Source organism: Doryrhamphus excisus, unplaced genomic scaffold (genome assembly GCF_037039965.1).
Source record: "Doryrhamphus excisus strain RoL-2023G ecotype Guam unplaced genomic scaffold, RoL_Dexc_Guam_v1.1 HiC_scaffold_24, whole genome shotgun sequence".
NCBI lineage: Eukaryota > Metazoa > Chordata > Actinopteri > Syngnathiformes > Syngnathidae > Doryrhamphus > Doryrhamphus excisus.
The window spans coordinates 5,673,968-5,699,375 of record NW_027621862.1 but is presented as its reverse complement, the minus strand read 5'-3'; the positions used below and the strand labels follow the sequence as shown (position 1 = coordinate 5,699,375).

The window sequence follows — 25,408 nt, the reverse complement described above, 5'->3', positions numbered from 1 at the left end:
AAGTCAAAACCTACCTTTTTGCTAAAAATATACTTTGAATTGACCCCTGATGGCTTGATCTACCATTTCTCCCTCTACTCTATTTTTATATCTGAACCCAACCGATCGAGACAGATGGCCGCCCCACAGAGCCTGGGTTCTGTTCAAGGGAGTTTTTCCTTGCCTCTGTCGCCAAGTGCTTGCTTCTGTGGGGTGTCAGTTGGTTCTCTGTGTTCATTTATGAATGTGTCCTTCTTAATTGGATATAATATTTAGCAATTACTCCCCTAATCGTCAGTGCAAGTATGGCTGTATGGATTTTGAGCATTCATTTGCGATGTTTGCTATCCAAGTGTGTAAAAACCAGCCTGAGGACAAACCGGGGTGCTTCACGGGAAGCGTTTCATTTTACAATTTCCTGACGAAAAAGCAACTCATTACGGCTTTCAGATAGTAAACCTTCAGCCTCTTTGTTGCCCCGAGGAGCTTTCAGACATTGCGTCAGTGTGAAGTCAGTGGAGGTGCACCAGTCCAGATTGTAACACAGTTTGACCAAAATCTTTCTGCGTGAGGATGACGATCTCAAACTGTTGCATTGTCTTTCTTTTAAAACCGCAGAAAGGAACGGCGTGGTTATTTTTTTCCCCTGAAAGTGCGGTCAACAGGGGTGTTTTCCTGCAGCTAATTCCAGTAAAAAAAAAATTGTTATAATTATAACATGACACACACAAGTACAGTAGATCAGCAGCAGCAGAGAATAAACAGATAGAGGATACAATCCATGTCCGCTCCGGGGCATTGACTCATTTACTCCTGGTGTTATGTGAGCATCTATATGAGAAGATTGCACAGACAAGGAAACATCCATACCATACTATCTCCCTCTCAATACAGTGATTGGCTGTAATGGAAACGCAGCCCAACTCACACAATGCAAAAAAAACCAACAACAACAACCACCCGAGGAATGAAAAAAGAGCCAAGAAGATAATCCCTTCAACTGTAGATTCTATGCATATTTGTTAGAACATGGTCCCCTCCGGGCAACTTAAGTCAGTCCTGGTGATGTTTCAGGCACCCACATGGCACAGAACAAGAATGGACGGGGAGGAGAAAACAACACCAGCGAAAGAAAACTCAAAAGACTCAAATAAACTCAAAATAAACACCAACTTCCTAGATAAAACCAAATTTATGCTCTGTCAACAAAAGAGAACAAAAACAATAAAAGAATACAGCACACATTTATACTATTTTACTTTTGAATGCTTTCATCAACTTCATTATAGGGCGTGGTAACCGATTAGAAAGTGGGGTTCGACAGTAGTCCGGAAGTGCTCTGGAGTGCCAATAATAGCAGAGTGGCAGCCCAGAGGCGGGCCGTGGATGGAATACATTAAAACCGACCGTCTAAGGAAATACAGCCGGAATAGGTGCAGATTCTGGAACATCTGGAAAAGTTTTCTGTGCGGGTTATTGTGTGTAGCTGCTCTATAGGAGCCCTCAAGTCAATACAAAGGGTTGGAAAATTAGCATAATAGGTCCTCTTTAATGAAATAAATTTGTTACTGCTGTTAAGTAGTATTTTTTTAACAGAACTCAATTGTTAGATATAGTAAATTGCTGTGTCATCTTTTACACACAGCTAAGATGCAGATATTTTCTTCAGATAGCTGAGCTTACTGTATATATTGGCCTACAGTGCACCTTTAATGTACAAAATCCATAAATTGTCTATGCTGTTTATCCTCGCTAGCGTCACAGGTATGCTGGAGCCGATCCCAGCTGACTTTGGGCGAGAGGCTGGGTACACCCTGGACTGGTGGCCAGCCAATCACAGCGCACATAGAGACAAACAACCATTGACACTCACATTCATACCTATGGACAATTTGGAGTGGCCAATTAACCTAGCATGTTTTTGGAATGTGGGAGGAAACCGGAGTACTCGGAGAAAACCCACGCATGCACGGGGAGAACATGCAAATTCCACACAGAGATGGCAGAGGGTGGAATTGAACTCGGGTCTCACAGTCACAGTCTGTGTGGCGAACCACTCATCCACTGTGTGGCCCTGTCCAAAATGTAATTCAATGTAATGAACAAAATGGGGGCAGGGCGGGTGAGTGTTGCTTGCAGCAGGATGTGTCAACAAAAGGCTCTGTGTAGCAACCTAAAAGGTGAAAGAATGTCATCCTATTTCTCCCAATTGTCTAGAAATCTGTTAGAAACAGAGTGGGAGAGGAGGACGAGAGAAAGAGAGGAAGTGGACGGACAGCCAGGGAGTGTGAGAGGAGGCAGACATGAAAAGAGACACTGAAAACCCCAACGCCTCGCCGCTGTCTGTTGGCAGTCTGGCAGCGAGCCCTTCTTCTTCTCTGCTCTAACAGAGAGAGGACTGTGACACACTCCAGCGCTAGGCATCTACTTGCCACAGAGGGGAGATAGATCACAATGTAATGTGTTCCTGGCTCAACTCGAGCTGACGAAAAGGGAGAGGAGAGATGTCTGATGAATGTCAGCCTCCATATGTCGGCACATCACTACAGCGGTGGGAAAGACACAGAAGCACGCCACATACATCTGTGCGCATACGCCGAACCGGCATTGACCGCTCACGGTGGTGCTTGTGTGACCTTGCACGCACACACACACACACACACACACACACACACTCACGCACACAGGGGACTGCATGCCTGCTGAGGCGAGGAGGAGGGGGCGGAGGATTGGTCCTCACAGCCAATTAGGGCCATCAATTAGCAACATGAGCTACATGGAGACCAATTAGCGACAAGGCTTGGCAGGTGACGCATGAGAGAAGGATGGAGGAGAAGACACAGGGAGGCGATGGCGACACTTTGACAAGCTGCATAGGTTGCCATGGTTACCAGTTACCAGTGTGTCCTCCCTGAAATATTGGCATTTGTGAGGCAAATGAAAGACAGAAGACTCTATTCAACACATTAGCCATATACCTTAGTGTAATATTACAACATTTACGGCACCCCTTTTTATGTAAGGACAGGAGAATGCTGACTACAAGGTTGTGATTTTAACCTGACACCCCCTGAAACTTAACAGGTCACTTAAACCACCAAGCAGCCATGACAACAAAGACCGAAGTACCCGGAGAAAACCCACACACGCACGGGGAGAGGGAGAACATGCAAACTCCACACGGAGATTCCCGATGGGGGGAATCGAACCCAGTCTCCTAGCTGTGTCGCCTGCGCTCTAACCACTTTTTTTCCCAACACAGAGCATATTTCCAGACAGATAGAGATTCAGATTCAGAGACAGCTACTTCCCCCTGGCCATCAGACTGCTGAATGCCAAATAAGCCCCTCTACCCTTACTTACATTATTATTATTTATTTAAATTATTTGGGCAATTTACTGTTCACGCTGCACTTTACATTATGTTGTACATATTTGGTGTCTGTTCTATCTATTCTCCACAGTATTATTATTATTATTTATTATTACTTATCTTCTTTTGTGTCTGTTATTATATGGGAGCCAGGCAACGACATTTCGTTGGCAATTTCACTACTGTGTTTTTGTGCAATGACAATAAAGGGAGTCTATGTCTATGTCTAGATAGGAGCACATTTGAATGTTCCCCCAGCAATAACTCATCCCCTCGCTCCACATGAACCACCACCATTTCTGCCACGCCGTCAATGCAAAGTGATGGCCGTGTGATCCCCGCCCCTCTTCTCTTAATACTGCAAGACAGACCCAAGGAACTGTCTTTGATGCTAAACAATCCAACTCCGTTTTCCTGGTGCTTAAACGCAGCGCAAACAGCCAGAGGCGGCGTTCAAATGCAGCTCAATGCAAATTAGCGTCTAAGAATGATGAAAGGGGACAGCGTGTAAGAGCTTCATTCTTTCTGCCTGACTTAAATGTGTCAAAATAGTATTCACAGTGCTTATACTATCTAGACATATAAATAACTTTAATAGAATACGTACATGACACAAGAGGTGATATCCGCCATGCACTTTAAGAACCTAGCTGGGTGCACCAAGGTGAGTTATCAGATGCACTGCAATAAAGAGGTGTGACTGTGTGTGTGTGTGTTTGGAGGGGGGCGGGGGGCTCTGATCATATGCATTTGTCAGCCCAGGCCAGGAATAGCCTGAGCTCAGCATTGCATTGCAACCTCCTGCAGACAAAGACTAATAAAGTCACTCATGTTGCCACTGTTTGCGTCTCTCTCCCGCTCTCTCTTTTCTCCCTGCAGCATTTTTCAGGGTTCAATGTGACAGGGCTGCACTATTCCTTGGACCTGCAGTCCCACCTCCTTTCGAGGAAAATGCCTCATGATTTAGAGAAAAACCTCCATTGTCATCAAAGCAGCATTAAAACTCGAGTCTTCATTGAGCCAATGTGAATCAGTGAACATCACAGGTTGCCAGATCTGTTGTGCTTTCCACTGAGCTATGCAAACACAGTCAGTTATCTTTTTGAACTTAGCCTAAAATGAGCAGTTTGTAGACTATAAGTCGCACTTTTTTTTCATAGGTTGGCTGTTCCTGCGACTTATACAGTAAAGTCTCGTTATATCGATATTGTCGGGAGTCAGAAAAAATATCGATATAACCGGACTGTCGATATATCTGATCCTACGCCGAACTGCATTAAAAGTGGGCAATAATGCACTCGACATTGTTCTATAGTATAGAACAATGCGTTTGTGGTTTGTGGTGGTGTGTATAGATTCTATACACACGAGAGAAACCACGAACGCCAGCATGTACATGTACAAAACAGTGATTATTGCAAGCGATAAAAAGATATCTGAATACAACACAATTAAATACATGTATTTGTACGCTTGTGTCTTCGTTGGAATAGGTGTGTATGCTATGTCAGTTGGTTCTTCTGTTGCAGGCATGTGTTTGGCCAGCTATGTGGGGCGGGTTGAGCATGACCTGTGAACCAGGAAGTGCAGGAATCGGTGTGTGTGCTGTGCTCTGGTGGTGGAAGTGTGAGACTGGAAGCAGCCGTTCGCCGTGTTCTTTTTTGGTATTGAAATCCTTAAGCAAAGATTGATTTAAGCTGCTTTTGTATCGATATAAGCAGACCAAATTGGCTGGCGGCAGATGAAAAGGGCATCGTAGTAACCGGATTATCATAATAACCGGGTATCGTACTAACGGAACTAATTATATCATAAAAGACTAGAAATTTGCCGGGAAATGAAAATAGTATCGTAATAAGCAGTACTTCGATATAACCGATATCGATATAACGAGACTTTACTGTACTCTAGAGTGACAGAGTGAAAAAAGTGTTTATGTTACATAAACACTGGACACCTTTTCTGTTCATGTTTATTTTTTGTGTAGCTGAATAACCATTGTGTTAGCATATCTTACACCTATTCGGCCTGTTCTCTATTCTTTTATTGTTACAACTTGCCTTCTAAGAGGACGTAATGCCTGTTTTGGTCAAGTAGTTTGTCAAATAAATTACCAGCAAAAAATGCGACTTATACGCCAGTGCGACTTATGTATGCTTTTTTCTACCTAGTTATGCATTTTTGGCCTTGTGCGACTTATAGTCCAGAAAATACGGTATACATCAGAACTGATTCAGTAAAAAACAAACATGTTTTGAACGACTCATTCATGACCGCCACATTTGTATGCTGCACACAAAACAGTAAAAAAAAAAAAAAAGATCCAAACCACTACTGCACTGCCTGTGCTGTTATTTTGTATACCACATGATGTCAAATTGACTTGAACACAATTAATTTGACAAAACACCCAATGTCAAAATAGGTGTATCCCAATGACAGTATTGTAAGCTAGCTCATATTAACTTGTTTTCATGTTTCTATGTGTTCATGTTTCACATACTAAGGATTGTGAATGATGGACAAAATTCCCCGCCAAAAAGGGCAGCTCCCATTTAAGCGACAATGATACACTTTTTACTGGAGGTGTTGCCTATGATGACACCTCAGATTGACTGAGGTAAATGCACCTGACTCTCAATCACAGCACGTTATTTATTATACATATTTAAGGGGCTGAAGAAGGCGGAATTCATGAAAAAGAGATGTATGACACAAATTTCACTTGAGAATGTTGTCACTCGGGCTCCCAAAACCTCAAGAGTCCCCAAAGATGAAAGATGGAAAAAAAACCCCCAACAACATAGGAATGGTCACCAGCCAATCACAGGTATTGGGACCAGTACAGCTTTTTATCTGCACAAAAGGCCTATCTTTCTCAAATATTGTTGACAAATATGTTTAATTCTGTGTTAGTGAGCATTTCTAATTCATCCATCTCACGGGTGTCGATCAGACAGCGTGACTATAAGTGTGTTTGAAGTTGGCTACAATAAGTGGCCACTCGAAAAACGGTATTTGAGCCACTACTATTTGAGTAGTCACCCTCCCCACAATGCTATTAAAACACACATTTTGGAGTGACATTTTATTGTGGCCAACCTAAGGCAATCCTGTGCAATAATAATGCTGTGAGGTGGATTTTACATCTTTGAGTTCAGCTCTTAAGAAATGAAAACCAAGTGTAGTATGAAGCTGCAGACTAATCCACAATACATACCATGCGATTTAAATGAATCTTTAAAACGAACTCACATAAGGATGGTGGAAAAGTGCAGTTTTCCATCCTATGTCAATGTCTAATTGATGAAGCTGTGTTTCCATATACAGTTAAGCTATCCCAAGTCAGGTGCCATCACTGAAGCGCTTACAATCAATGACTCACCATCGCTGACCACGAGCATCCTCTTACTCAGCACACATGGACTTCCTCTTTGTGATACAAACACACATTCATAAAAACATCCTGCTTTGCACAGTGTCTCACACACACACACGGCCCCTGAAGTCATCGATGGTGCTGATAAGGGTGTTGGTGACAGGCCAATCAACTTTGACCCCCCCCCACTATCCCACTGCAGGAAATGGATTCCCCCGTCTTCAGGAGAATGAGCGCTCAATCCATCTGTCAATCAAGCCTGATCATCCAATTTAACAATAGCAGTTAGATAAATACCAGTCTCAGACACAAGCCTTAGGACAGTACAAATAAAAAATGGTGGTTCTCCCACATAAGGTGAAGTCTCTTAACTGATTGCGACATCCATTTACACTGGTAGAACAAATTAGCATCATTCAAAACAATATGCCCTTTCTCTGCCTCCATTTCTCTTGTAAATCATGATAGAGATCACCCCCCGCCCCCACCACAAAACTGCTCAGTGGCTCATGCTCTGACCTCGCAGCGTCGGGACCCACATGGCTCCATGATGCCTTGTGTTGTCTCATACGATCACCCCGTCAGCCCTCTCCGGGCCATCAATCTATTGTGATGTTGTGTACTGTGTGTGTGTGTGTGTGTGTGTGTATCTCTCTCCCTGGATAGGAAAGTGAGGTGGTCGTGGTAGCCCGTAACCATAGAAACCTCCACCGCTGCTGCTGCTGGCTTACCTGCTCTTGTATGAGCTGAAACAAGGAGCTTCTATCCATATACTGGCCAGGGTGGTGAGAGGAGCCGCCGAGGACAAGGGCATAAGGAGGAAGGAGCAAAAAGGAGAGGAGCAGCAGCAGCGGCCAGGGGACAGGAAAGAATGCAGGGCAGGTTTGGCTGGTCGAGGATGCAGCTGGTGCCTAAATTGTAGCTCCAGGTCTCTTTCCTGGTCCCTTGCTGGAGTTCAGAGAGCATGCAGACGTGGCTCAATGTGGCGTGGAGCTAAAGCAATCTTCAGCAGGCAACCGTGCAGCTCTCATTCACTCTCCTCCGCCTCCTTGCTCGCCTCTATCCCATTGCACTGACTGCTGCTACCTCGCTCGTCCCTCTAAAAACACACACACACACACACACACACACAGAGTGCATCATCACATGCATACCAATGAGCCAGGGGAGGGAAGTGGCCTTGCTCTTCCAATTGGAGAAGGGGAAGGAGTGGCTAGAAAAGGCATCTCAGGGAGGAAGAAGGGGATGGGCTCCACTGCGGCTTACTACTGACAGACAACAGACACACTCATGTGTGGTGTGCACACTAACGCGACACTTATGGTATTAAAGCATGCAAGGACGGTGTTCCTGCTTAGGCTTGTGCAAAACAAAGGAGACATACTGAGAACATCATGATCACACGCATGATCATCGGATGGCTCACTGACCATTAAGAGCACTCAACAATTTGTTTGGTGCAGAAGGAGAAGAGAAGACGGGGGCTTTCTGCCCGTGACAAGATGATTTCAAGGAAGGGAAGAGGTGGTGTGTACACAGGGACGTAAATCCCAAATCGTAAAACAAGAAGGGCCCTGAAGACACCGTCAGGGTTATGACATGATCATGACATACACAGAGATTGCGGTTGAAATATGACTTGTCCTCTACACGCTTCCCTTGTTAGATTTACCACCGACTCCCACCTCCATCTCTTTTAACGGGGATGAACCCTGCCTGTTTGAGCTCCAGATTCTTGGCCCTGTATCCTTCCTATTAATAGAAAAAAGATTCTACTTTGTTCTCATGCCCTGGGCCCGTGCCACTTTGACCATGGCAGGTCTCCCAGATTTCTAAACCATAATAACAAGAGTACCCCTCAGTAGAGCACAGAGCTTCACCAGGGCCATACCATCTGACAAGTTTGACCACAATGGATAAAAACCAAAGGGTAACACTTGCATTTATCTAAACTTAACCCTAACCCAGGGGTGGGCAAACTTTTTGACTCGTGGGCCACGTTGACTTCACAAAATTGTCCGGGAGGGCCAGAACATATATTTTATACACACACATTATTTCATGCTTATATTTTGCCTTGATTATTTGTCTAATTCTATCTGTAAAAGTGTCATACTATCTGTATGTTGTCATGTCCCTTTTTTCAGGAGCACTTTAAAAATCAAACCACATCAAACTACAAAATTTTATTTTACAGTTTTGTAGGCGTTTTTTTCTGAATAAGACATCCGGCTTGCAAGTCAGGTTGCCAGCTTGTATGTTAAAAGTTGAAATACTTAAAAAGCAACTGGCGGGCTGGATTCAAACGCTTGGTGGGCTGCAAGTGGCCCCCGGGGCTGTAGTTTGCCCACCCCTGCCCTAACCCCTACTCTTCATTAGTTCCTCAGTAACTACTGTATTTGTGTGTACCTTATTGTATTGCAGTCATTAAATGTCTGCTGCAACCTTTGAGCAAAGCATATCTTTGCTGAAGTTAGCAAGGATGCTAACGATGACTGACCAAGCTGTGGTCATCTGATCAACAACAAAAATGATGCTTGTGATTAATCACAAAGTAGATGTGATTAACTTGATTTAAACAAATTAATCCCAAAGACACTATGTGGAAGTAGGGGTGCAATGATTCATCCACTGCATCATCCATCCATCCATATGCAGCTTATCCTCACTGGCGTAGCGGGTATGCTGGAGCCTATCCCAGCGTCTTCAGGCGAGAGGCGGGGTACACCCTGGACTGGTGGCCAGCCAATCACAGGGCACATATAGACAAACAACCATTCACACTCACATTCATACCTATGGACAATTTGGAGTGGCCAATCGGAATGTGGGAGGAAACCGCACTAAAGCCCAGGAGCCAGTAATTCCAATGGCGGAAATCAAGTAAAATCAATATTCCACTGTGACAGAAAATACCTATAGTGTGCGGTCTTGTCTTGATCCAAGCTAAATCCTCTGCAAAAAGGCAAGCTTCTCCTCTTTAACGTGGCCTCAGATCATCAGACAAAACATGAGTTTAGCTTCTGTGTGGGAGACAGGAGAGACTAACGAGGCCTTACGGGGAGACAGAAAGGCAGAATACATTAATTAGGCTGCCGACTGACGGCCTTGATGTTATGTAGTCGCAGTATGTTCATGGGCCATAATAGTCAGTCACCTGCATCTACACATACATTTTTATAAATACAGACAAACAAAATCTTATAAAAGTCCTCCCCAAAAAGTGCACACAACAGGATGAAAATGTGCAAAAATATGCACTCTTACGTTGTTGGCTGTGCTATTATTTTTCAGACAGTATGGTGGCGCCGTTATTAAACCCCAAAGTTCATCAGATTGACTTTGAGTTTCTCACACAGCCCAGCATGCTCTACAAAAACACACACTAAAACTTTAGGGTATTTAGCAGAATCACCACAGAATTTGGTGCTCTGCTGTTTTTGTGCATTTGTGTTTGGAAACAATCTGGCCATCTATCAAGCTGACAGCTACTGAGAAGGTTTGCAGCATTAAAATGTATTAAGATAGCTGCTGAGGGAAATGAGAGAGAGAATCTAGGCGATGAAACAAGAGGAAAGAAAACCGAAAGATCTGATGACGATCTGATGTCATTCGCCACCCCAGGCGGGCGGGGGCAACATAAATGCACATTTTGTGCATTAAAGATGAAAAACCAATCTCATGTAGGTCAATATGCTACCCCTATCCAAACAAAACACCCACGTCTTAGCTTTTCTTATCTTAGCATCTCTTACTCATAGGTATCAAGGCAGAGTCGTGTAATATCTAATATAAATTTTCAAAAAACAAGTTGCAGGACAAAAATGGCCGCCAAGCCGCTGACCTTTGAGGGCCACGTTCTGCTAACTTGTTCAGCCTTCACAGTCAACAAACATCACAGGCGTGTTGTGTGTGATTTAGGGAAACACCCACAATGGCAGATACATAAATCAGGTCACCGAATGACACAGTTTCAGTCCAAACTGCTCCACATAAAATAATATAAAAGGGAATAAAGGGGATATAAAGGGGAAGAAGGCGACGTCACAAGGAGGTGAAGAGGAACCAGAAGAGCCTGTTACCTCATCTGATAATCAATCATAATGACTATTAATTTGCCTCTTAAGAATGAGGTGCTTTGTGCAGTTTGTAAAATACACAGTAAGACTGAAGTGAAGAGCGACCCCTGCTGTTTGAGCAGGATGTTGCTCGTTATTGTCATCACCTTCTTCAAAAACAAAGTGTCAGTATGCCAGATCACCATTTTCTATGTCCTGTACTATAATTATTCTCATAACTCTCATAACTACTTTGTTCAGTATTCATAAAAATGATCAGTGAAAAGATAAAAGTGATAAAGGGGAGCAGTACCTTATGTTTATGTTGTTGCTGCCCTCTGTTGGTACCAGCAACCTCCACCAAGCCATAACCAGGAATTGTAGGGGAAACACTACAGAGATTTCATCGTCTCTAAGTGAGGAAGTGTCCATCCATCCATCTGTTTTGTATGCCACTTATCCTCATGACGGTCGCGTGGGGGGTATGTTGGAGCCTATATGTAAGGAAGTGTCAAAAAATAAATACAGTGATACTATCACAAGGTTAGCTTTATACACATATACATATACATCTCCTTATTTCTAAAATCACAAATACTTGAACTTGCTGATATAGTTCATCTCCAAACAGCTAAAATAATGCATAAAGCTAAAAATGTGATCCAATACTTCTCTACAAGAGAGGAGAAATATGATCTCAGGTAAGAACTAAATCTGAAACACTTCTATGCTAGGACTGCGTTAAAAAGCCATAGTATTTCAGTATGTGGAATCAAACTATGGAATGGATTGAGTAAGACCCTCAAACAATGCACAACGATGAGCCAATTCAAGAAACAATACAAGCAGTTGATGTTTGCTAAATACAAGGATGAAGAGTCTTGAACCAGTCATGATGTGCTATATATATATCACTATATTGACACTTACTATGGTACCCATTATGTCATTGGATGCTCATATCACCTCGTACTTTGGTACGTGACAAAAAATTAAAAAAATTATAATAAAAAACTTAAACTATATTAGGAAAGCAGGAGGTGACCAAATGTAACAGTTACTGATTGTAAAAGTACCAGATGGAGGGGTAGGATTTAATAAGATTTGCTTCTTCCTACTCCTTTTGGACATGTGGAACTGTGAACTGATTATGTGAAGCACTCAATTGTAATCTGATGCATGTTCAAATGAAATTAAAGCATCACCATGTACACACACACAGAGATGCATGTTCATCACTTTGACTAGGCCACTCCAAAGTCCTCATTTTGTTTTTCTTCAGCCATTCAGAGGTGGACTTGCTTTTGTGTTTTGGGTCATTTTCCTGTTGCAGAACCCAAGTTTGTTTCGGCTGGAGGTCACCAACAAATGGCTGGACATTCTGCTTCAGGATTTTTTGGTAGACAGCAGAATTCATAGTTCAGGTCAGCCCCAGGCCATCACACTACCACCACCATACTTTACTGTTGTTTTTCTGTAATGCGGCATTACTTTTACATCAGATGTAATGGGACACACACCTTCCAAAAGGTCCAACTATTGTCTTGCTAGACCACAGAGTATTTCCCAAAAGTCTTGGGGATCATCATTTCTGCAAAAATTGATGTTCTTTTTGCTCAGCGGCCATTTTTGCCCAGTGTCTTTCTTATGGTGGAGTCATGGATGATGTTTGATGTTGTTGTGGGGTCTTTTGTGTCCTCTTGGATGAGTTGTGGCTGTGCTCTTTGGGTTATTTTGGTTGGCCGGCCACTCCTGGGAAGGTTCACCACTGTTCCATTTTTTTGTTTTTGTTTTTTTCCATGACTGTGGTTTAATAATAAAAAGTTTCTAAAAGCAGTTTGTGTTGTCATTGAGTAATATTTAAAAATGTCTGATGATCTGAAACATGTGTGAGAAACATGCAAAAAAAAAAGAAATGAGGAAGGGGGGAAATACGTTTTCACACCATTGTAGCCCATCTATTCTATCTCATTAGATTGTGCTGGTGGACATAGTGCAGGGGTCATCGTGTATGTAGCTGCGTCCGCCACTCAGCTAACTAAATCCTCCAGTATTAAAGGGGCAAGGGTTAAAGTTGGGATTAGAGCTAAATGTAGCATTCTTCAAGAGCAATATGTGAACTGCATGGCTGTAAAGACTATTTCAACAATAGCTGCTGACTCAGGGAGCTCTTCAGAAATCACTGTTTAGGGGGGAAAACGCTGTGTCACAGCATCAGATAATGGCTTACAATAGCTTCTATAGAGCCCCTGTTACTTTGACTGAAAGCTCACATGTGCTCTGGAAGCGTGTGTGTGTAATGTGAAAGCGGACATGACAGCTGAAGTTGTGCACGCTTTAACCCACGCTTGCATATCACTGCGGTGTCAATGTATGGACCAAAGTGGTGGGCCTCTGCTGGCTGTGCAGCAATTGGCCCACAGCACCACACAACACAGATACACAGACACACACAGAAAGCAGTTGCTCTCACCATAAGCAGCTGGCTGACAGACAAACGGCGTAAAACGGTCTCTGTGTCGACACCTTGTTCTCACTTTTGCGTCGCTCCAAAGATGTAAGGTGCTATGTCAAACAGAAGGCAAGTGTTGAGATTAATTTAAGACAAAATAATTGTAAAAAAAAAAAGATTAGATCTTGCAATGTAGAAAAAAACAAAAAGGTGATGAAAACAGACCTGAGCAATCAAAAATGACTGCTTTAATTTAATCTTATCTGAATTGTAGACGTAATGACAAGCTTTTAACAAAGCAGGATGTGATGATGCACACAATGGCCTTCAACGGTGCTGAAGTGGTTGGTGATGTTACCCAGAATGCTTTGGGCCAGCTGCAGGGCGAGGCTTCAAGCAGCTAAAATTACATCAAACTGGTATTGGGACACATTTAGAGGCCCAATATACAACTATGAAAGGTGCAGATGGCTTCTACGAATACATGTGCAACATATATAGAGGTTTGGTTATAAGCCACATACACACCTCACACTGTATAGTATATAGCTTTGCTTAATGTTATCTAAACCATAAACAAATAAGAACACTGGCATCATCAGTCAGGCGACAATATTTTATGCATTTACACAAACCACTTAGATTTAGTAGTAAATTAAGTTGAGTACAAATTGTAAGAGCCAATGTGTAAACAGCTGGTCTATAGATCTATAGAGGCGATAATTCAGATCACGTTGCAATAATTGGATTACTTAAGCGGTACATTTACATACATAATTAACCGCATCCTTTACACAAACTACTAGTAAATCCTGCAACAAGATCATTATTCATTACAGTATATCATTGTTTACATTAGATAACTGATCATTTACATTTTTCACCTGGTATACTGACAACTTTCACATGGATTACCAGACCTAATTTAACATTTTATTTGAAATATATTAATTGAAATCTTCAAAAAATACCTATGGAAAGTACGTGGAACTTATAAACTGAAAGTCCTTGCCATTCAATTGTTGATTGGTTGCTTTCTCCCGGGTGGGTAGTGGGACCAGCGTGGCCGGGGACAAGCGCCTCCTGTGCGGCGGCTGCTTTCTTGCACCACCACCGCCTCATCTACCGGCCAGTACCGAGCTCGTCAAGTCAGGGGTTGTCTGATGCAAAACCATGCCGAGGATGTTTCAATTCACAAAATGTGAGGAGTAGCTGTTTGACGGAGGCTGTAATGGGACAACAGCCATATTACTATTGTTTTTTTATATGCTGCTACCATCATTATCATTTCTCTGAATCATAAACATATATGCAACTGACTATATATACACATCCACTCCTTGTTTACTAACCCTGCCAGGAGCCCCCCCCCCCCCCCCCCCCGTCAATTTGAAATTGCATATCTGAAATACAGTCACTTGTTTGTGTTTATAATAACCCCAGAATGAGCCTGCATTGGGGACAAAATGTGAGGTGTTTACAAACACTTCCTGCCAATCAGGGTTAAATCAATCATGTCAAGAAGCAATGATAAATTGTGTCAATGGGAAAAGCACCGTAAAGTGGCTGGGACTCAAAATGGCGTTGCAGACAGAGAGCGAGAGATGTTGTACTTAAAAAAACAATAAAAGCTGAGAAATTACTACATTTGTATATTTTAAATGTTGGTTTTGCTCTACAAATGACAGAGTGATTTCATAGACAAGAGGAAAGCGACATGTGCCAGAAGTGTTATTGACTGATGCGCCAGTTACTGAACAAAAGAAGCACTGCGCACTAGAGTGAAAGATTTAAGTTTAGGCTGCAGCCCCTCTCCGCAACTGGAAACACATCTGCACACACTCACACACTTCCACCCTCACGTCAAATATAATTACTATTTCCAATCATACACACCAGGACCATGTCATGTTGGGATGTGTTGGCAACTTTCCTGACAATGGAGCCGGAGCGGCGGCCGCCATAGTGACAGATGTAAACGATTGGCCCCGAAAAAGAGGCAAATGGTCGCACATAACCACGGTGTTGTGACACATATGAAGCCATGCTGTCACCACAAGAGTCACCTGTGACTTGGACACGGTGACATTTTATTTATACGAGCTTTAACAGTAAATAATCTCCACCACGTCACTTGAAGTCAACGACCGGACTGTGTTAGTTGGGAAAATATATCCATGTATTAAAAACGAAAACGAAACCCGACACTGACCCAACGGCATGCAATCGATAGAGCATAGATTCACTTTTGATATGCATGTCAGGATTTCCCCCAAGGTTTCGTCTGTTCGGGTCAATTTAACTCGAATTGTGCAAAATTGTTGACGGCGCGTATTACTTCGAGTCGGTTTTCCCGGAATAAAAGTTGTTATTCGGCGGCGACGAGACGCGGCAAAGATGTCCAGAGGAAGCCCAATGCCTCTGCTACGAGGCGGGCACGTCCCGTTGGTCGGTATGTGCCTGCACTTTTTATATTTGTGGGGAATTGCAAGAGGAAGAAACACAAACGGGACAGCGCCAGTTCCATGGAGTCCGCTAGATCAGCTGCTGGCAGTTGGTGTTTTCAATCACGTCCGCAGAGAGGCTTCATAGGCGCCACTGGAGTGCTTGTGGAATTACTCAGAAGACATCCATTGTCCTGTTTCGTCACACTGCGTGGACACGTCTGATATTCTATTTTTTTTTAAAAGAAAAAGTGACATATTTGGGACATTTTCCCCTTTATTTCTGTGTTTCGCTGCTTCTGTTTAACCAGCCGAGCCATCACCTTCTTAAGGAGTTTTGTGTGTGTGTGTGTGTGTAAAACTAAAGAAGTCATGGCAGAGACATCGGCAGCTCCGGCCAAAGCCAAGAAAACCTCCAAGCCCAAGAAACCCGCCTCTCACCCAAAGTACTCGGACATGATTAAGGCGGCCATCGTCCACGACGCCAGCCGAAGCGGAGCGTCCCGTCAGTCCATCCAGAAGTTCATCAGGAAGAACTACAAGGTGGGCGACAACGCTGATGTTCAGATTAAAATGGCCCTCAAGCGGCTGGTGGAGTCCGGGATGCTGCGCCACACCAAAGGCATCGGCGCGTCTGGATCATTCAGGCTCACCAAACCGGAGGACTCCAAAAAGTCCACCAGCAAAAAGCCGGTGGCCGCCAAGGCCAAGAAGGTGTCCAAGCCAGCCGCGAAGATGGCCAGGAAGGTGTCCAAGCCCAAGAAGGTGACCAAGACGCCAGAGAAACCTAAGAAAGCAGCCCCCAAGAAGAAGAAAGTGCCCAAGAAGACCCCCCCGGCTAAAGCCAAGAAGGTGACCGTGAAGAAGCCAAAGGCGGCGAGGGCGACCAAGCCGAAAGCAAAGCCAGTCAAGAAGACGCCCAAGACCAAGGCAAGGTCCCCCAAGAAGGCCGCCAAAGGAGGCAAAAAGAAGTAAAAGGGACATTATCAGAGACTGTGTAAATATTCCTAAAAGACATGTCTTCGTATATGTATTATTTTTGTAAAATTCCATTCGAACTTCTGCTGTTTTACCAGTAGTCTATCTGCTGCACCATTAACATGTTGAAACGGTAACACAAGTGTACATGATCATGCAAATAATGTGTATACACACACATACACACGTTCAACTGTGTTGATCATTTAACTTTGTGATTATTGTACCAGATCCCTTAATTCCATCATAATCGCTCAAAGGCTTAAATTAACATCACTTTGGAACGCCCTCCAATAAAACACTAAAAGAAATGTTCTTGTTTTTTTCGAGGGGGATTATGACGAAATCGTGGAATGACGTCACAAAGGAGTAGGTTGTATGAGGTCACAAATGACATCATTAGGTACACCTTTGAAATATTCCTGAATATATAGCTCACCTTGTAGTGATCCCTTACTACACGACTACCCTGGATTTGAGCCTTCAGAGGAGGTCAGTGACATGAGTCTTCACAGGCATACCCACCAATGGGACGGCCCAGCATCCACAACAAAACCCTGCCCTCTTCTGGCGGTGCGGAGCAACAGCTGGGAGATGGAGAAAGCTTTGGATACATTTGCATACATTTTTGGTAAGTTAAAACAACACCGCTAGGTTAACACATACCTGCAAATGCAACGATGTAGCCCGATGTCAGCTTCTACAAAAGAACAAATACAACAGAAGGAATCCAAAAACACTGATGCAAACATCCAATTAAAGTCCTTACCTGGTGTGTTTATTGAGCATGTTAAAATCAGTTCTGTTTCATTATGAAAAAACTTCTGACATAAAACCAGCAGGTACCCAGCTCCTATTACATCAATGTGTATTCAGATGCAAGTGAATAATAAACACACATTTCCAAACAATTTCAGTCTCAATTAAAAAGGAATACAATTGCAAGGGCAAGTAATTATAATGCAATATTTTAAAGGTTTGTCTGTAGATCAGCCAACGTATTCCATGAAAAGCAATATTCCTCTCCAGCTGAGGAGCATTTTAACAAGACAAATCAAGCCAATCCCAACTATTCCCCCTCAGGGCAAAGTCCGCGTCCAAGATGCAAATAAAATGCAATCACACGTTGCTGCTTAATGATGAGCAAAGTTATTCTAGGTGAGCGAAATGCCACCGTTTGTTTGCTTATGAAAAATTGAATGTATACAATATAAAAGCCTTCCAATCTCATGAACACTCAATTGATAAAATGCTCCATCCTTTCTGTCTATTATTGATAGCTTGAGCAACCATTGGGACATGAGCAGTAGTTTATGTATCGATGCATCAAGCAGACAGGCCAACATTAAGCTGGGCAAAGGCAAGGTAGGGAAATTTGCAGGGAAATGCTGCATATGGCAAAAAGAAATGCTTTTTAAATCAACTGACCGATGATGAGGACAGACTCTAATTGGGAGTTGTAATGTGTGTGGCTGTAACGACAAACACATAAACAAACAAACAAACAAACCACACTGCTGGCACTGGTCATTTCAGTCGTACAACCACTCTGTAAATGGCAAAGCCCAGAACTGCAACCACAGCGGAACCCAATGCCACTCTCAACCAGAAGGATGTGTTGCTCATGTCTGAACCATTCAGGTGTCTGGTCGGAGAAAAAAAAAAAAAAAACATAACAGAGAATATAGATCAGTTATATCGTTACATGTCACCAAAAAGAGTGATTCTCATGTCAGAGCATTGAAAGACTGTAGTTTGTGGTCAGGTACAACGTACGGGTACACAGCAGCCCAAGCAAGTCTAGCGTAGATGTTCTTGATGTTGGAGTCCGGAAACATGTAGGAGAAAGGCAACGGTTGAGGCAGTCGGTGTTTATAACAGAACTCAGCTGGAGTCACCCCATGGAATTGCTTGACCTCAGGAAGGTCTTGCTTGGATGCCACCAACACACATGGAATGTTGCTGTCCATGTAGTGTTGCTGAACGCACAGAAAAAAAAAACAACAAATCAGCAACTAAGTGATTGGGAACATTTGAATCACAAAAGAGAATATTATATCGTATAGTAGTACCTTGTATATACTAGCACAGTAATCAAAGGAATGTGGGTCACTGGTGTCATACATTAGGCATGCAACATCACAGTGGGCATCTGATGCCTTCAGGAAGTCCGCCTCTACATCCACCTCATTGAGCTGCATAGACAGAAGTAGTCATCAGTCATCAAGGCTACAGATCATATTTAATGAGGATGGAGCTACTTACAATAAGGTATTTCTCTTGATTGCCAACTTGGACAGTGTTTATGGCGAAGGGGGAGAAGGCACTGCTGCTATTAGCGTCCTTGTTCTATTAAAGCACACAAATGCAGAAGTCGGCACGCTGGGCGGGCAAATTGCATGTTTGTAATTCATTTTCCGGTTAACAGATGGCATCATACCACAGTGTTGCGGCCCACAAAGGCCTGGAGAAAGGCTGTTTTCCCCGTCTCCTGCTGGCCAATCACCTTGCACAAAAACACTGACCGCTGACTTTGGCGCTTCTCCAGGTCCACCCCCCTCTCTCTCGTCACTGCACATGTAAACAACAGCAAAGACAAAATGTAAACAAGATGCACAAATGATTAAGAAAGGCTAAGACATTGTTGCTTTTGTTCCATGGATCTAAAAGAATGATTGTGTGTCTTTGCTGTTCAAATCTTCCATACTGTGATACATGAAGGACAGACATGTCGGTTTATCTGTTGGCATGTCCTGGATGGGATAAACGCCATTAATCCTCCTACATGGGATTGTTGTTTCACAGACCATGTTCCATGTTGCAAACTACTGATATTGGCTTCCTATCATTAACACGTACCTGTGACTGCAGCGGTCTGCGACTCCTGCTCGGCAAGGATAGGATAGCCCAGGTATCCGAGGTGCTCCAAGCAACGATGTATGTCGAGATAAGCAGATAGCCTGCATGTGAATACAAATAAATTTCATCAATAAGTGCATCAAATAGGAGGGAAAAAAAAGAAAACGTTGGAATCCTGAAGTCAACACATACTTCCACTGACAGTGGAAGCCATGATTAGAGACGTAACCCTCATCGGTTGTCGGGACTGTCATGTAGACCTCGGCCCCCCATGGCATGTAGGGACAAGCACAAAACAGATTTCTCAGCTCTGCTGCTGACAACGCAGAGTCTTTATCCTGAGAGCAAAAGCACAAGAGAAGTCAACAAAAACTCCTGGGGACATAACGATCACACTCTTTCTTCCCGTTTGTTTTTATTTAGGCAGCAAACTATGGCTGCACGGTGGAGATTGGTTAGCATCTTGGCCACACAGTCAGGAGACCCACATTCCAAAAACATGCATGTTCAGAGAACGGGCGACTCTAAATTGTCCACATTGTCCCTGCGTTTGGCTGGCGGCCAGTCCAGGGTGCGCCATGTCTGTCGCCAAAAGTCAGCTGAGATAGGCTCCTGCATACCACCAATGACATTAAGTGACATATAAAACGGATGGATGCAGCAAACTATCTGGTTTAAAATTAATTGCGTCTCGCTGTTGCCGAGTTAAATCCATTATGCCCTTTATTGCTTCATGATGTAACAATGTTATTGAAACCAGATAACCAGCTACTCACTTCATCATACTTTTCAAAGAGCCGCTGGAGAAACTGGTGACCCAAATGATTGAGTTCAGTGGTACAGCCCGCAGGAACGTGTAGTCTGCCATGACAAAAACAATAATAAAAACGTGGGACTTGCGAGTACAAACATTAAGATGATGACTAAAGCAGAAATGTCAGCGGACATACGCGGGGTAAAGGTAATCATCAGTCAGTTCAAGGTTGTCATCGTAACCAAACTTCCTGAGGATTGTCCATGTGGTTTCATGTCTGCCCCTCTGGATAAATAATGTATTAAGGAACAAGAAACCTGGAAGAAACGACACAGCACTCTGCCATGAGTGGAGGGTTGCATTGTTTAAAAAAAATAACAAAAAAAACAGTGTTATGTTTCAAGCACTCATTGAGGACTATTTACCATTTAGGGTCAGGCCATTGTCCTGCACTCCATCACTGGTGTTTTTCCAAACCACTGTCTTTACATCTTCTAAGGCTTGTGGTGCCAAGGGATTCCCAAAGCAAGATTTCTATTTGGAAGTAAAGTAATGAAGTCAACTGTCTTTTGTTCAAACTTCAAAGTGATGACAGTTTGTGACGAGTACCTGAAAATAGTTGAGCTCAGCGTCACTGAGGACGCGGTCGTTGTCCTGGTCGGAGATGTAAAAGATTCGACTGAGCGCTTGGACACACGAAGGTTTGAGCTGCAGACAGTACGGGAGGGGAGGAAATGACATCACTAAAAAGCACAAATAGGAACAGAGGAGACAGGGAATTTAAAAATAGCTGACCTGTTTGGCCTCAGGGTCATACAGGGGGGCAGTGGGATGGAGGACTGCCTTTTGTGCATAGTAGAACAACTCTGATATGTTTTTGAGGTTTTTAGCTGAACACTTGAAGGGAAAACAAAGCAGTAGAGTGAATAAATAGCTACATAACATTTCCGCAAGGATGCATGTCTAAAAGGCAGACAAAGCTCACCTCTACACATGTCTCTATTTCAGAGAACTGGTTCATGATGGGGAGAATGGTTTCCATGGAGCTACCTGAGCGCAGATCCGACTTATTCCCCACAAGAATGATTGGTACTCTGATGTAATGAAAGTATTAATAGGTTAATTCAATATCATCATATTTACGGCAATAAAATCCACATGAAGATGCATACTGTGCATTGACATTTTGTGCCGTGCTCTTTTTTAAAATGCACTTTCAAGCCATTTTGGCTGTCTTTAATCAATGTAAGACTAATTTCCCAGAGGATATTTACCGTATTTTCCGGACTATAAGTCGCACATTTTTCATAGGTTGGCTGTTCCTGCGACTTATACTCCAGAGCGACTTAGAAATGAAAAACTGTTTGTTACATAAACACTGGACACCTTTTCTGTTCGTTTACTTTTAGTGTAGCTGAATAACCATTGTGTTAGCATATCTCACACCTATTCAGCCTGTTCTCTATTCTTTTATTGTTACAACTTGCCTTCCAAGAGGACGTAATGTCTGTTTTGGTCAAGTAGTTTGGAAAATTAATTACCCACAAAAAATGCAACTTAAACTCCAGTGCGACTTTATGTTTTTTTCTACCTAATTATGCATTTTTGGCCTCGTGCGACTTATACTCCGGAGCGACTTATAGTCCAGAAAATATGGTATTTCAATTGTCATCTGCGTTTGCCTAAAATGGCAAAGATAAACAAAAAATTAAACATTTGTCCCCGCAGACAGACAATTCCCCATTGAAAATATAATTTTTGTTCCTACATGTATCTAAACATAAACTAATGCCATCCATTATTAAATATTGTACTATGGATGAGTGCCTTTCAATTAAAAAAATCTTGAATTGACACCTTTTAAAAGCAGATACATACTTGTTTCCTTTCTCTGCATCTCCATTTACTAAAGGTATCCATTTAGTCTTGATCTGAAAAACAAAAGTGAGTGTTTTATATTTAAGAGTTTAATGTGCTTGTGTATGTGCCAACTACCTTCTCTATCGAGTCCTCGTTGGTGACATCATAGACCACACACACCACATTGGCCTGTGTGAGTTGAAATGCAGCAAGTATTATTGTGTGGGTGCATTTCTGTTAATACAGTATGCATCTGCTGTAAATCCATTCGAGTTGCATGCGGCCCTCACCTTGAGGATCTCTTCTCTCAGGGTCTCATCACTCTGCTCTTTTTCTGTCAGGATGGTTAGACAATTAGAAGCAAGTCTCAAACAGCAACACACTAAACAGTTATTAAATAAAACAGCGGTTATGATACCTGAGTAGTCCACTATGTGTGTCGGCACCTTCTCTGGAGTGACATCAGCAGGGATGGTGATCTCTTCAGCTCGAGACGGAACCTGTGAGTCACCATGAATGACTTTTATGTACTATTTTTGACATTGTTTTTCTTCACTTAGTGGACTTTGTTCCAATTATCAAGATTAAAAGGGAAAGTGAATGTAATGATCTTCGCTCCGACATTATGGCATCCATAAAGCTCAAGTTAACAAGCCATTAAGAGGTTTTTTTTATATTATTACACATACAACAAAATTATTTAGAAGTAGTAATAGTATATAAGTATTTTTTTCGAGGAAACATTATATCATAAATCATATCACAAATACACCTGTACTTTGACCAAAGATATTTAAAGCACCATTAAATGGTTTGCCTCCAGCATGTTTGTTGTTGCACTTTGCTAAAGAATTCTGCACAGTGAATGTGCTCACTTCATTTTGACAGTCCCAAATTGTATTACTTTTATTTATAAACTTACTACATGCTTATGGAGTAAAAATATTTACATACGTGTACATTAATATTACACACACAACAAATAACCTGTGAAAACACTCCAACATGTTTGATGATGATGATGATGTGATGTTAGATACACATACGCTGGCCTTAGTCTTGAAATGGGTATTTCTTTTACTTATTTATTTTTACTTAATTTAAGCACTCTTACACCTGAAAATGCTTCATTTAGGCCAGAAACCTGTAAAATGTGCTTAAATAGACCGTATTTTCTAGACTATAAGTCGCACAAGGCCAAATGCATAATTAAGTAGAAAAAAACATACATAAGTTGCACTGGAGTATAAGTCGCATTTTTTGCAGGTAATTCTTTTTATAAACTACTTGACCAAAACAGATATTTCGTCCTCTTGGAAAGCAAGTTGTAACAATAAAAGAATAGAGAACAGGCTGAATAGGTGAAAGATATGCTAACACAATGGTTATTCAGCTACACAAAAAATAAACATGAACAGAAAAGGTGTCCAGTGTTTATGAAACATAAACAGTTTTTTTCATTTCTAAGTCGCAGGAACAGCCAACCTATGGAAAAAAAAGTGTGACTTATAGTCTGAGAAATACGGTAAACATTTTTTGTGTAAGAATAGTCTGCAGTCAACCACAAAACAGCAAGTGACAGACATCGGCTGCAAAAGCCAAGTCATCAGTTAACAGAAATTTGTGGTACATTGACTGGTTAAGTTAACGTGCCGACACACTGACCTCCTCTGGGAACTCCTCGCCAACCAATGACACGATGAGGGAAGTCTTCCCCACCTTGGCTGTTACAGAGTGACAGATAATAAGAAATCCTTAAAGAATGAGGATGTATAATACTATACGCCAATTCCAACCCATGAATGACATTTGACAAAACAACAACATGACAAACAACAAATAACACTTCACACATATAATAGTTCGGGCTTCAGATTCTAAAATACATCAGAGAACTCATTTCATATAGACGATCTTAATGTAGTTGTGTTTCGTCCTTTAAAAAGCAAAGCAAAGCGCTCCTGTATTATAGAGGATCTTTGATCAGTGTGTTTGCAGTATGTTATTTCTATGTCCATAAAAACTACAGAGCTGTCTTGGATCTTTGACTAGTATGGGGTCTTTAACAGCAGAGCGTCATGTAGACGATATTTGACTAGTATTAACATATGGTTTGTTTTAACTTATGAATGTGTAATTGTCATGAAATAGAAACTAAAAATAACAATGACGGGAGAATATTGTGTGGGGTATGAGTCAACTTAAAACAAGCTGAACTACAAAACTAGCACAAGCAGAAAAGTTAGTGTGGTGCTTTTGAGAGAAAGATACCGTGTGGTTATGCCCGTCCACATAATCATATTTAATTCGTGCCGTATGAGCTTGTGGACCAAAGTTTGTATATCAGTATATCAGTAAACATTAGGTGGGTTGTGGCTAATCTGCTAGCTTGTCGCCACAGCTGTCAAGATCGAGTTACTTACGTTCCCCCAACAAAAGTATCCTCACGTCTTGTTTCATATTTTCTTCCTGTTGAAGGAACAGCCAGACACGCTGCTGCTGTGCTAAGGTGACATTTATATTTCATTTGTATGTTAAAATCCTCGCCCAAGCTTTAAATGTTCGCCTCGTCTCTTTGCTTCGAGTTTGGACACAAGGTGAACTCATTACATTTCCGGTTCAAAAGGAAAAGCGCGAAAAAACGCCCTCTGCGGGACAACCAGCACATTACACATTTATGGGGGCCTTTTGAATTAGTATGATCGGGGCGCTGCCAGGAATCACTTAGGTAAATAAAAACCAGGGGATCGACCTATTTAGTTATTTTAGGGGCTATCCATAATTTTCAACATTTTCACGAGCGTACAAACCGTACGAGGGGGGGAGGGGGTTAAGACATCAACGTACGCTTTTTTGAAAACCAGAAAATGTCGATGTCTGTATGTTCGAACCGCGGGACACAGTCAAATTTTAGCGCGAGTAGACTGGTCCCCTGTCGTCGTATGCTAGCGCGAGAGCGTACCAGTCCACGCGATACTTCACGTGGCTCTGCGTGCTTCGCATTCCAACACAACAATCAGACAATGGCCGACCCCGGTGATTTCGATTACCTATTTTCGTTCATCAAAAAGAGAATTACTGCCATTCATCGCTCACCGAGCAATGCATACGAACAATACATCAATGTTTACTGCTTTGTGCGTTCGGAAAGAAAGCGGAAGGACGCTGTAGCGGCTGGCCAGGCGGCTTGAAAGGATCCAAATCGAAGGACTCGAGCAGGGCGGATTTGTTCCGAAGTGCCGTTGCGAAAATGGAGAAGATCAAAACTAAAC

At 42.4% G+C, this 25,408-nt stretch overlaps 3 protein-coding genes across 4 annotated transcripts in view; 1 reads left to right on the top strand and 2 right to left on the bottom strand.

Moving 5' to 3' along the window:
* The window catches only part of rhbdl1 (rhomboid, veinlet-like 1 (Drosophila)), a 45,850-nt gene extending 28,712 nt beyond the window's left edge, over positions 1 to 17,138 (bottom strand). The window contains exons 1-4 of one of the 2 annotated variants that reach the window (XM_058061509.2): positions 17,103 to 17,138; positions 13,263 to 13,354; positions 11,103 to 11,283; positions 7,463 to 7,830 (exon numbers count right to left, since the gene is read on the bottom strand). In XM_058061509.2, the coding sequence (XP_057917492.1) occupies positions 7,463 to 7,501 (39 nt within the window). In that variant the 5' untranslated portion in view covers positions 7,502 to 7,830; positions 11,103 to 11,283; positions 13,263 to 13,354; positions 17,103 to 17,138. The remainder of the gene's footprint in view (positions 1 to 7,462; positions 7,831 to 11,102; positions 11,284 to 13,262; positions 13,355 to 17,102) is intronic. The other variant, XM_078788652.1, reaches the window with a different exon arrangement.
* h1-0 (H1.0 linker histone) lies at positions 15,856 to 16,985 on the top strand. The gene has a single exon (XM_058061510.2). The coding sequence runs from the start codon at positions 16,058 to 16,060 to the stop codon at positions 16,658 to 16,660; it is 603 nt and encodes a 200-aa protein (XP_057917493.2). The 5' UTR covers positions 15,856 to 16,057; the 3' UTR covers positions 16,661 to 16,985.
* Positions 17,139 to 17,419: 281 nt separating the features above from the next.
* Positions 17,420 to 24,764, bottom strand: rhot2 (ras homolog family member T2). Its single transcript, XM_058061504.2, has 19 exons — positions 24,560 to 24,764; positions 23,802 to 23,860; positions 22,555 to 22,636; positions 22,427 to 22,470; positions 22,272 to 22,325; positions 22,155 to 22,207; positions 21,262 to 21,370; positions 21,072 to 21,173; positions 20,886 to 20,984; positions 20,702 to 20,810; positions 20,473 to 20,593; positions 20,299 to 20,383; positions 19,715 to 19,860; positions 19,523 to 19,623; positions 19,104 to 19,234; positions 18,929 to 19,012; positions 18,736 to 18,858; positions 18,440 to 18,642; positions 17,420 to 18,308 (listed from the first exon to the last, which is right to left on the bottom strand). Exons 1-19 carry the CDS (start codon positions 24,594 to 24,596, stop codon positions 18,191 to 18,193), a joined length of 1,860 nt encoding a protein of 619 aa, XP_057917487.2. The 5' UTR covers positions 24,597 to 24,764; the 3' UTR covers positions 17,420 to 18,190.
* Between the last annotated feature and the right edge of the window lie 644 nt (positions 24,765 to 25,408).